Source organism: Phoenix dactylifera, chromosome 8 (genome assembly GCF_009389715.1).
Source record: "Phoenix dactylifera cultivar Barhee BC4 chromosome 8, palm_55x_up_171113_PBpolish2nd_filt_p, whole genome shotgun sequence".
Lineage (NCBI taxonomy): Eukaryota > Viridiplantae > Streptophyta > Magnoliopsida > Arecales > Arecaceae > Phoenix > Phoenix dactylifera.
This window is the reverse complement of record NC_052399.1, coordinates 14913186-14926071: the sequence shown is the minus strand read 5'-3', so window position 1 is coordinate 14926071 and position 12886 is coordinate 14913186. Positions and strand designations below refer to the sequence as shown.

The window sequence follows — 12886 nt, the reverse complement described above, 5'->3', positions numbered from 1 at the left end:
TTTGCCATCAGTTGACTTCTTAAACTCATGATGGCTAGTGATCAAAGATATTTCTATGACGCATACTAACTTCAACCATTGTGTAGGAGAATATCAGGTTAGGTTTTAAATAATGGATAGGATCCTACCATAGAACAAGCAGTTCATATCATTTGGAAGCTCGTGCTTGTATGTAGCATTCCAACCACTTATTAAGTGTTTACTTGCAAGTACATGATAGTTCATAGAAGATTGTTCACCGTTTAACTCAGTTATGCTTACGTTGTTGATATTAAACTTCTCATATTGGGAGTAACGTTGTTGTGGGTGCTGTACATAAGTATTTTATGATATCTAGGGATGAACGTACCTCTTCTATAGTTGTTGGCGTGGGTTGATCTAGAGTAGTGACTGTGAACGTCTACAAGATTTATAATGAACATAATTAACAGTTGAAAGAAAATGAAACTAGATCTCACATAAGATTTGCTGGGCAATCATTTTGGTTTCTACTGGAAGTTACTGTTAGAACATTGCTGTAGTAACATGTTCTAGGGATGTGATGTTCTGCATCTTTAAAGGCATATTTGGTTGGAGGGATTTAGACTTTGGGATAAGAATAGAAATGTGTGACTCTCATTCCAGCCGTTTCGTTTAGAGCGGGGAGGGGTGATATGTTTTAAATTATCTATTCCATTTCGATTCCGGTTATGGGCCAAATACGTCAGGGATATATCTATTCTGATTTCCATTTCGGTTACGAACCAAACATGCCTGTAGTTCAAATGGCAATCTTAGTTCTGACATCGAGTTTCATCGATGAACTTCTTTGTCTTAAATCACCTGTTTTCTCTGAGCTGAGCAGAGGTCATACAAGAATGACTGGTTCAAGAGCCCTACAGTTTACTCCGCACAGCTGCCCCCATATCACTTTGTAATGATGCAGCAGAGATCTCATCCTGATCCATATGCTCGAAACAGAGGCCTATAGTTCCCCACTGCTTAATATAATTGGCCGGTAACCTTACTTGAATTATCTAGAGGACAATCTGCTGACATGGTCTCGGCATTTAAATCGAGAGTTTGTGTACCATATACTGATATTATCATATTAAAAAAAGATATGATAAGATGATAATAAAGTAAGGAGTCATTCAGTAAAAATATTAAAATAGATGAATCAAGCTGCACTGAACGTGAGCTCGGCTCGAGTCCTCTGTGCCAGTTCTCAATCCTCATCAGGCCAAGAACATGGCTAGCTAGAGCATGGACAGCACTGTCCACGGATCCAGTCAAATTAGTGGAATCATGGGTGCAATTTTATTCCACTTGCCATCTGAACACTGCCAGGCAATTGTCAGATTTAAAATTTGTCGAGACAAAATCAACGTTCTGGTAAAGAAAAGGCGATGACATGTCCATGCATTCTATTAAGCATGGTTGTGGGCATGCTAATCAATCAACGACATCCCCATGGCTTTCATGAACATTTGACATCATTGCCACATTCACTGGCCAATTTCGGAGAGAAACTGTATCCCAGGAAGCATATGCTCTCTTTAGTCCATTATTACGTGAATAAACTATAATTCGTGAATGAAAATAAGGCATGCAAAAGTAAACGAGCAAAGGAGAAAATGCCAGAAGAGATGATCACAATGTGCAATATTCATTGATCCGATTATATATTTCTCTGATAGCAAGACAGCAACAACTTCTTCTTCGATCATTAGAAACAATCGATACAAATGAATGACACTGCTGCTGGAATGTACTGGTTTAAGGGGGCTGCTGTCATCTTGGTTTTGCGTTAGTCATAAGCACAGCTACCAAAACCTGCAAGAGGTGACATGAAGACAAGATTAAATTTGATTTATTTTGCTGGAAGTCAGTTTGAGTGGTCAGCTGGTGTGCAAGTAAAAAAGGACTCTGCCAGAGAAATCCGATATAGTCGGTCTGGTAATTTACTTGGATCAGTCGTTGTGACAAGCCCTGAATTCTTAAAGTGACAATTCCAGTTGTTCCTGCCCCTGCATTGGTAGTACAGGTTCATGGCTATGGAAGCATGGGACATGAGGTTATCTGGGTAGAAGCATGGGCAGCCTCTTTGCAGTATACTGCAGTCCACCTGAGAGCACGCATAATTGATGTTTGCTAGCAGAGTGGCATCATCGGATGAAGGCTTTGCAACGCACCAAGTTGTCTGCAAGAGGATGAAAGCTTACAAATCAATCTTGTCACTTTTTGTTCCTCCTCTTCTGTTTACGGGTAGAATGCTTGCATGATAACAATATCAGAGCATGTATGTAAGCTTTTATATGATAATTATAATTACCTGTCCTTGCACCAACTGTACTGTTTCCCCTGTTAAAGAATGTCAGAGGCAGAGAATTACGAAGATGCTTAACAGATTGAAAGCTTGAAGGAACTAGATTTTTGAAAAGAAGGAAACGAAAAGAAAAAAAATGATGGATTATAAGATCAACAAGAATATAACTTTGTTTCCTGAATATAAGAACAGCGAATAATCTAATTAGCATCCTGTAGAAACCCAAAAGTATCTACATCAGAAGAAAGCCTAAAGATGGGCGTTCAACAAAAGAAGAGTAAGTGAGCAGCCAGCCATTTGCGAGCCCAGTCATAAGAATCAAAAGGCAATCAATTTCAGTTATATATTTACGCGAGAGCCAATTTACTTCCTCACACCAATCTTCCACATTGATGTTTGCTCAAAGAAAGAAAAAAGGAAGAAAGAAAAAATCACACCAATGGCGCCATGTTTTTGCATGCTAGATTTCTAGGGAGAATAAGAATTCCAACAGTAAAGTAATTACCTGCAAGCAGGAGCAGTGGAAGAGAGAAAAGTAGGAGAGAGGGAGATGCTTCAACTTTTCTTGCCATTGCTCTGCGTTCAAGAGGAGGACTAAAGATTGTGGCGCTCAGTACTGAAGTGAGAGCAAAGGGGCCCTTTTAAGGTAAGGGGGAGGAGGGCAGCCGCGAGCGCAACGGCTATATTCTCGGCCGCGCCTTGGCTTTGACAAATTGTGGGTCACTGGAAAGAGCCCGCGCTTGATGGAAAAAGGAAGCCACCACGTGGCTGACGTCGTGGAGTGCCGACTTTTTCTTATGCATCCTTGCGTGTGAGTCTTGTATACACGAGGTAAATGTGCATACGAGAAAATTGATCCGGGCCTGTGACGTGTGCTTAGTCTAACATTATTTATTTGTCGGGAAGATTTTGGATGCTTATATAGGAAGCTAAAAAAAATCTTCTGATTAATTTTTTTAAACAAGGTCCTAAATTGTAACAAATAGTATCAGAACGAACTCGGCCCTAGCCTAGATGAACTAAAGAACACTACGAGCTGATTATGGTGCTTGTGATTAGATTTAAATAAATTTGAATCCTTAGCTTGATAAGAAAGTCACAGTTTGAATGGAGGGAGTATGTGAGGACTTGTGAGGGTGTGTGTTTAGTCCCATATCGGTTATTCGCCGAGAAGATTTGGATACTTATATAAGAGTAACAAGCCTAAAAAATATCTTCAACTAGCTATTTTGGGTGAGGTCCTAAATTGTTATGGTAGATATATTGGACCCACCTTTTTGGATCAATATAAGGATTGTTTAGGGCTCTTCCCATTCCCATGTCATTCGGGAGCCAGGTATCAACTCTAAGGAGCATATCAGTTGATCATGAAGAAAGCTCTTATGAGGAGCTTTTTAGCAGCAGCGGACGATGGCAATGATCATGAAGGAAGAGGGAATGATCTTTTTAATAGCTTGATAATTATGTTCTTTTTTTTGTTAAATATTTTTTGATAAGACCATTTGTTTACGCATCTCTAATACAGCACATAGAATCAAGGTTTGTTTAGGCATTCCTACAAAATTGAACTGAAAATCTCGTAGGATTTATTGTTTGGACCATTCATGTAAGCATGACTCGGTATAAACCAAAGACCATCCAACCCAAATCGTGCAAGAAAAAAGATATTATAAAAAAAATATGGGTTAGGTTTGGACAGACTCGTAGAAAGTGCAAGATGGATGGACCAATAAGTCCAATTTCTACGGAATTTTCAACCCAATCCTATAATAATATCCAAACAAGTCCTCAATAAGCACAATATTCCGAAACGTTGTATAAATGGAGGAACTAGAACCCAGATCACCGTGCCTACATGGTTTGCAACATAATTTTGTTGTTTTTAACTAGCCAGTGGAAAAATAAAGAAAATTCCTTGGCCCAACAACCCCCTACCCACAACGGCAACTAGCGTCACTATTAATTCTGTGCAGAGCTTACACACCAAGAGTGGATGAGATAATACAAACTAGAAAATACTTCATTGCACCACTCCATTTCCTACTTAAATCTCCACATTTTAATATTGAACAGCACAGGATCTCATTCAAAAAGACTAGTCGAAAGGTATGACTCAAATTCCTTGGCTTTGTATAAGTATCCAAGATCTACTTAGGTGCATATATGGTCCTCACATACTTTTTTCGTTTAAACTCTTAGTGTTCTCGCTAGTCTAAAGGTCCAAATCTAATCACAAGCATCACAATCGGCCTGTGGTCAATCCCAATAGCCTGCGCTACAATATTTTTTAGTCTACATAGGTCATGGGTCGAGTCTGCTTTAATATCATTTGTAATAATTCAAAATCTCATCTAAAAAGACGAACTGAAACGTGTTATTTGAGTTCCTTGGCCCTTTATAAGTATCCAAGATTTACTCAGTGCATAGCTAATATAAAATTAAAGACAAACCTGCATGGTCCTCATACATGTCATTCATGAGACCAATATGTATGGCGCCAATCTCGGTCTGCCATTAGGAATTGGTGCTTGCAGCAGGGAATAGACTGGTAGACGGAAGTAGCACTCTCGGAACCATGTAAGACAAATAAGGAAGGATGAAAAAAAAAAAAAACCCAGACACTAGGAAACATGGTTGATTCAATTTAAGTAGAACCTTTTTAATCAACCAATACGGCAATGGGTACACCTCACTCCTAGAATGTACAAGGCATATATAATGTGTGTCACCCTGCTTCCTTCTCTCGATCTAGTGTTCACATCACATGAGCTGTAAGTCCACCCTCATTCTTTGTTGTCCACTGCAGGAGATTACACCAGAGATGCCTGGGTTGGCCTGAATCATTGTCCTTAACTAGAACTAAACATTTTTCACGTTACATAGGGTACCCTTTTCTTTCATCCTCCGAGAAAGAAAAAAGCTGACAAAATTTGCTAGCCAAAGTAGAATCCATCTTAATCTTTTCTCGTTACTTTGCATAAAGAAAGATTCGTCTCTTTTTTCAGCACCACCTGAACTCCTTTTTATCTTTTTACAGCATCTCTTTTTACACCTGAAACATCGACGACCTTCTTATCAAAAATAATATATATATATCGACGTACCCGGGATGCGCACAAAAATGAACGTGCCATGCTGATAAAGGGAGCAACAGTTGCTATGATGGTTGAAGATTTTTCACTGTTTTATATAACTTGAGATTAATATAACTTCACTTTTGACACTTCTTTGCAGAGAACAAAAAATTTAGCAAAAAGGTCATACAGAAATATCATCATTCATGTGGTTGAGGAAACCGTGTCCCTTGTTGGAAGTAGCACAAGTTCAGCAGGAAATTAATTTAACCAGGCTAAAGGAATTAGACTTGGCTTAGCTAAGCTGGTCCAAACACTACTCGGCCATAATTCGATAATGGCCTTCCTGATACAAGATCAGCTTGATCACATGGCATCGGGGGCACCGCAGGTTAGCTCGATGGTCTCGAAGAGGCCGCACAAAAACTAGGCGCCAATTATCATAATGCCTCGGATCAAAATCCATAACTTTTCAAAATAACAAGAACAAAAGGGATGATGAGGGGGTAGTCAATGTCCTGCCAACTGAAACAACTCAATTTGAGAGAAATTAAGCTGTTCAAATAACCAACTATTGGTTCAGCCAGTTAAAAGAACTCTTCCTTCCAATGCATGACTAAACTAACACCACCATTCAGGGGCGGGGACATAATAAAAAGAGTCTAACTGAACAAGGACAAAATATAGTTCAAGGAACATGCAAAATAAACATACATGTACAGGTTTCTGCTAGAATTATACTCACCAAGCACAAATATATTTGTTCATGCGACCAAGTAATTTCAGGAAAATTTGCTTATTCAAACATTACATCCATGTACCTGCACACGGGAAGATGACAGAATTTTAAATGGTCTACTTCACCTCCTTCTGATCTGGTTTTGCACCACAAGGACGCTGCTTTAAACAAAGTAGAATGTCTTGACAGCATGGTGAACATGCCTTGAATAAACTGGGAAATTCTAATCCCCAAATCTTTCTCTATCATGAGGAGAAGAAAAATCAATATTAGGACCTAATGGGATGATCCCGTATGTATTTATGGTAGGATGGCTTCCATAGTAGTGCTTCTTTATGTGTTCCATGTTGACCGTGCTGCTCATGCCTGGGATTTGGTATATGTCTTTGGTGTAATTGAACAGATTTGGATATTCACGCAAGAGCTGTTTGTTGCACTTGAAATGAACAGCATAAACCTGCACGCAAATGGTTTAAAACTCAAGACCAGATAATCTAGCAAAGAGAAGTTTTCGATTGTTCTTACAAATTTTCCATGGTATTACCTAGATATAATCAAGTATCTATTGTACAACAGTTCATAGCTCAGATCAAGTATTGCATGTTGCATCTAACAGAATGATTTTGTTTTTTCTATTCCAGATATCAATAACTGAAAGGTAGTGAAGAGGAATTGTGCGAGTTTCAGTCAATTCATACAAACAACATTCAGATCATCTCATGAACCATAAAACGAAAAATGTAAGACATTAGAGAATCTGACTGGAGTTTACATTGATCTTGAGTCAAGTTGATCAAGTGGTGATATACCGGAAAGTTTTTATCAGCAGAAAGAACACTAATGGAAGTGAAAAGCAGGTTTGCAGAAGTTAAATGTAAAAATTGTATATGTTATATATCATGTATGTATGTAGATTATGTGTCTTAACTAAAGACTTCACTTGCTGTAGTAGAAAGGCTGAAGAGGCTCTCAGAAGATACACCTGGGAGAAAAATGTCTTCAGTGTTCTGCATATTAGGTACCTGATGCAAGAGCCTAATTCAAACTAGTTGGAACATTATCTGAATCATGAATTATGAGTCAATAATAGAGAAGACTAGCCACAAGACAAGCCAATAGTTTAATATAGGTATGCTTTATATTTAAGAGTTGTAAGAGGACTTGCTAGCCATGAAACCACCAGGGCCTAACGATAATTATTCTGTCCATGAGATGCGGGCTATTTTGTGATGTTGTCTATGCAACGACTAGAACATCCCATATGTAAGAGGGAAATGTAAGCTGAAGTTCCTATTCGAGTGAATGTAAAAAGGCAGAGCAAGAGAAAAGAACAAGGAATCAGAATAAGACATACACATATTGGTCATATTACAATCTGTACTTGTATCTGTCAGTTATTTCTCATGTATCAGGATATCCTTAATGCTAGTAATACCACATGTATGCCTTGTATTGTACTTGACTATTGGCCCAATTTCTAAATTCCTGGATTTCATGTTTCTTGCTATTGATTGTCCCCATTCTTCATTGCACATACAAGTTAATTTTACATCGTTTGATCAAATTATCTTTACAGTTGAGAACTGTTCATGCGTGGGTCCGAACTTTGTGTTATCACCTACTTCCAACACATTGCGTTGAGCAGTCCATTTAGTTACATCAAGATAACTCAACAAATGTCACAATTCAACTAGATCAGCAAAGTACATGCTCATCTCATCTAGGGATTTGTTCTGGTTAAACTGTGATCAAGAGTGATCCCTCAAAAGCAAACCAACCGAAAAATGCTTTGTAATGGGGGTTAGCCAGCAGGACTGACTAAATAAGCTTGTCATATAATCTTCCTAATTCAGATTCTTAGTCCACAGAAATTACGTGCTACTTGGATATGAATTTCTCTCTAGCTACAAAATCGACATACTAGCATAGCCCCATGTTTTGACAAATATTTAGTCTATGATAATTGATAGGATAATATTTTCAGGATTCATACCTCATCAAACCTTATGAGAGTGACAAACAGGCGAATATCGGCTTCAGTCAATGCATTCCCACAAATATAGCGTTGCTTACTCAGAATCTCCTCACATTTGTCCAAGGCTTGATACAACTTTGCCGCCGCCTACATGAAATGGAAAGCAGCAATAGAGTCCTATTGAGATGACAAACGTTTATACTTGCAAACACTTTTAAAGTGGGTTCGATTAAAACTTTCATGAAATAGATAAATGCAATCACCTCATCATAAGGACCTTGTTTCATAGCAAAACCACATTTATAAACGCCATTGTTTATCATGTCATATACCCATTCGTTGACCTCATCTATCTTTGCTTGCATGTGAGAGGGGTACAAGTCCAAATCAGCATTCTCTGCTATATCATTAAATTCGGAGTTCAACATGCGGATTATATCCGAACTCTCATTGCTCACAATTGTTTTGAGTTCTTTATCCCATAAAACCTGCCACATAGTGTTAAAAGAATCACACTTGGGTGAAAAGAAACTGAAAAATAAAGTACAGGAAGGTAAATGATTAATAGCACACTCACAGGAACAGTATATTTTCCAGCATAATTAGAGCTAGCTATCTCGTAAAGTTCCCTAATACTTCCAGCTCCATTCAGAGAGTCAGGCTCAGCGCCTGATTCTTCAGTGCTAGAAATGGGAAAGACCCATCCAAAATGCTGATCGCTTTCCTTTGTTCTTTCCCATATTGGTTTGACTACCTATCAAACACATCAGGTAAACATTTAATATAAACTAACATTGAGTAAATCCTGTCACAAGCATAAAGAGAGTCACCGTGTAACTGATCGCCTTGTCAAGCCCTTTGAGCTTCACAACTGAAAGGCATCTGGATGCCCAAGGGCATGCATAAGATATGTATAGATGATATCTTCCATATTCTGCAGGAAAACGGGATGACTTGTCTTTTGAAATAAAGTTGCGGAAGGTTGATGCGGTGCGGTTGAATGCACCAGATTCTGTAACTTCATCCAATGCTGATCGAGCCATCTGCAGAATGTTCTGATGATAGTTCAATTTGCTGTTCTAGCAATAAAACGCCCAATGAAGAAGGTGCAAGATGGAACATAACGAGAGAGAGAGAGAGAGTCATGAATATGCATAGAAGGTGATTGCAGCAGGATGACAACATTACAGATGTTATCTATATCTATAATTTCTCTATACATTTTTGGTGCAGAATGCCATGATAGCATCATACCCGTCCTTGCACCAACTTCCAATTCTAGCAAGCAACAACTAAGTGGAGCACATGTTTAGAAATATAAGAATTTGACAGGCACAAGGAACACCTATAAACATGGTATATAGACACTGAATAATAAATTTAGATCAGACACAATGGTCCATGAATAGGTTTAGTCTAAACTTAATTTAAAGTTGATGTCATGCTTATATATTATCACATTGTAATACTTATAACTTGATGTTTGAACAATATCATAATATACAATTTCTTATTGGGGATATGTTATTTTACCAATTTTATGCTTATTAAAACAACACCATCAACGGTAGTTATATTCTTATTGCAAGGAGAAAAAGTTTATGAAATTTTAAAATTTGGATCGATCAAGTGCTTGCATTAGAAATGTTGGAATTAATTCTTCAACGACTTAAATGAAGATTGATAAAATTTCTAGTCAGATTATTGATTATAAATAAATGATATTCTAATGCATAGCTTTATTAGTTTCTTGTAATCTTCTTAATTCATATCAACCACTTCAAGGGAGTAATCCTTGTTCTACTACTCAATGAAATTCATGTCTCTTAATGTAAACTAATATCGATTGGCAGAAGGGCGTTCATATGTCAAATCCCGATTTGCAAGGCTTATAAGTTTCTAAGCAAAAGTCAGGCAAACATTGGACTAAAACAGTTGGGCTTCTGTTTCATTTCAAAGAGTTCAGGTTGGGACAGAGACATACAGGTTCAGAATTTCATCTTTGAAGTTATATATATATATATATATATATATATTATGAATAAAATAGAGAAAATTTTATAAAAAGAGGAAACACAATTATAAAATATAATGAATTTGAAAACACTTTTAAAGTGTAATTTTACGTATGCGATTATAACTTATTCTACCCCAAGCTGGTGAACATATTAAACAGTATACGTAGACATGATTGCCACATAAAATTTCTTAGCCAATGGCTTAATGACAAGGAATAATTAGGATTGCTTGATAGAAAATAATTATTAATACATTATACATCAGAAGCTATAGATTAGGCCGTGTTATATTGGTTTCTGACTTCTGTCAACTAAAGCAAAGCGTTCAAAACTCATCATTATGGGGCTGAATCAAACCGAAAATTTCTTGAACAAAAAGAGATCTTTTGGGTTGAATTAAACCGTAATTAGTGACAAAATAGTATGATAAGATGTTGATGAAGCAGATCAATTCTCATCCATATGCATGATAAAATGGAAGGATGTTTTCATTTATTCCTCCCATTACCCCCCCCCCCCCCCCCCCCAAACCTCAACCCCAAATCTTAAGTCATCAACATCACAAGATGCAAGCGAACAGTCTTCTATTGAAATTCATGGAAACTTAAAAACAGAATAGGCAATAACATAATTTGATTATTTTTATGTTTATTAGACCAGAGTCTTAGTTTTGCCATCCCGCAAGGAGGAGAGATAAAGATCGGGCATGCATGACCGGTCTAACATAACTAGGTTTTTCCAGCCAAAAGGCCCAAAACCAAACTGGCCGCTCCTTAGAATACAAGAGAAAAAACGAAGAACGCTCCAAATCGAAGTCCAAGACAACAAAGAAAGAGAGAAAAAAGAGGGGTAACATGCGTACCTTGAAGATGGATAAAGATCGAACAAGGTTGAATCGCGAGGCGGAGGGGAACGAGATCATGCAATTTTTTCTTTCAAGCTTCAAAATTTGTTATAAAGCGGTGTCGAATGACATCCCACTTCCCAAACTGGGAAAGGAAAAATGCCTACCAACCGGTAGTGCTCATCAGCAGCAGCAACTCCCCGAATAAATAAAAAAAACGTTAACATTTTAATCTGAATGCCATAAAATACCCCAAAACATGATGCCCCAGTGACGCACCCAAATCAGTCACCCGCAGCTCGCGTCAACGGCACCATTTTTCAGTGACCGGAATGTCTCCTGGGCTCTTTGTGGGGGTCCAAAGTGTTTCTATTAATTTTTTTTAATTAAAGTTAGGAGGTCAAAGTACGCGATGGCCGGGGCTTTGCCGCTTTGGTGGAAGATCGGAAACGGTCCAGTCGTCATCATGAGCTTATGCGCACGCCAGCTCAGAAAAATTTTTAGATTATAGCTGGTCTTGGTCGGGCATATGCCCAAAAATATCAAATTTTAAATAAATCCAACTTAAGGCATAATTAAACAGAAATATAGTTTAAGCCTAAGGCACCATCATGATCAGCCCTATTTAAAATGCAGCTATAGAGACAATAAATCGATCAGTTTCAATATAATCCAGACTAGATCTTGTATCTTGATATTAGGGTTGGGGGCAAGGTCAGGTGTCTATGCTTATATTCCAAATATTGGAGCCTACGGATAAATAGCATCCGGATTCGATTGGAGAATAACTTGAGACTAATCCATTCCATAAAATACTGCTAGATCCAGACTTGCATTATGATGAGTAATTAAAAGATTTTGTTCAACTAAAAGCTATATACAAGGTTGGAAATGGATACTCAATTCAATTAACTAATATGAATTCTCTGTAGTTGAAGGTTCGGATTTGGAAGTAGAAGTTAGACAAAAATGTCGGTCGGTCGTAGTTTTATGAATTTGGGTTAGCCTTGAATTTTAAAAAAACCCAAGCTAACTCCAAGTAAGATTGAATTATGATGGGGCTTAAACCTAATTAGAATACAACTCTAATTTACTCCAACCTAACCTTCCATAGAAAAGTAAATTTACGCATGTGGTTCACTTGAAATACCTGTATGTTTCATTTGACCACATACGGGTGCATCTAATCAAAATTCCAACCATTTCACTGCTAATATTTTTTAGAAAATATTTCAAAATCTTTCTCTAATCATAATAAACACCTATGCGATTCAGCTTAACCTAGTTATTTTGATCCGAACCACTCCAACTAGCAGTCCATATCTAGCTTGAGATGGGAAAGGTTGAAATGCCCCCACTTAATATTAGGTTATGGGTTTGGAGATAGAAACACTGTTGGACTAGGGTTAGCTAGTTTGAGGTGGCGAGTCTATTTGACACCTCAAAAAAAAAAAAAGGAGATGTAGTCCGTTTGAACGTAGGGAAGGACAGATAAGGGGATAGTTTTTTCTATCTTCAACATTTTTTTTTTCTCTCAACGCACTCTGTCCTTATGCTCCTTCCAGATCGACGCACCCTTTAATTTGCTACGCTGTGGAGGTTGAGTAGAGAATCCTATGTACTCGTTAGGTGATTGGTTGTGCACAATATGATGAGGTTGTTTTCTAAGATTTTTTTTTAATTTTTGTTTTAATATTTCAAGGGGTTAAAGAAGACCAAAACTCTTGATAACGACTTCAACTGAAATTGAAACCCCCAAGTGGCAAAAGATGGTGCGTAGGACAACATGTGGATTAGGTTGATCCATTTCCAATTTGGAACCGATTTGAAATTAATTTGGTCCAACCCTTACCAAAATTATACGAATTAGGCTTGGATTCTGAAACATGACCAATTCTAGGTATGGATTGGATTTTTGGAACTTTAAA

The 12886-nt window shown here is 37.7% G+C and overlaps 2 protein-coding genes across 2 annotated transcripts; both read right to left on the bottom strand.

Moving 5' to 3' along the window:
* Positions 1 to 1629: 1629 nt before the first annotated feature.
* Positions 1630 to 2947, bottom strand: LOC103703345 (major pollen allergen Ole e 10-like). The gene is made up of 4 exons (XM_008786170.2): positions 2814 to 2947; positions 2315 to 2343; positions 1948 to 2182; positions 1630 to 1815 (listed from the first exon to the last, which is right to left on the bottom strand). The coding sequence occupies exons 1-4, from the start codon at positions 2878 to 2880 to the stop codon at positions 1790 to 1792; spliced, it is 357 nt and encodes a 118-aa protein (XP_008784392.2). The 5' UTR covers positions 2881 to 2947; the 3' UTR covers positions 1630 to 1789.
* A 3084-nt stretch (positions 2948 to 6031) lies between these two features.
* Positions 6032 to 11304, bottom strand: LOC103703343 (glutathionyl-hydroquinone reductase YqjG-like). The gene is made up of 7 exons (XM_039129009.1): positions 11210 to 11304; positions 10977 to 11121; positions 8927 to 9139; positions 8674 to 8850; positions 8360 to 8584; positions 8115 to 8243; positions 6032 to 6578 (listed from the first exon to the last, which is right to left on the bottom strand). The coding sequence occupies exons 2-7, from the start codon at positions 11034 to 11036 to the stop codon at positions 6345 to 6347; spliced, it is 1038 nt and encodes a 345-aa protein (XP_038984937.1). The 5' UTR covers positions 11037 to 11121; positions 11210 to 11304; the 3' UTR covers positions 6032 to 6344.
* Positions 11305 to 12886: the final 1582 nt, after the last annotated feature.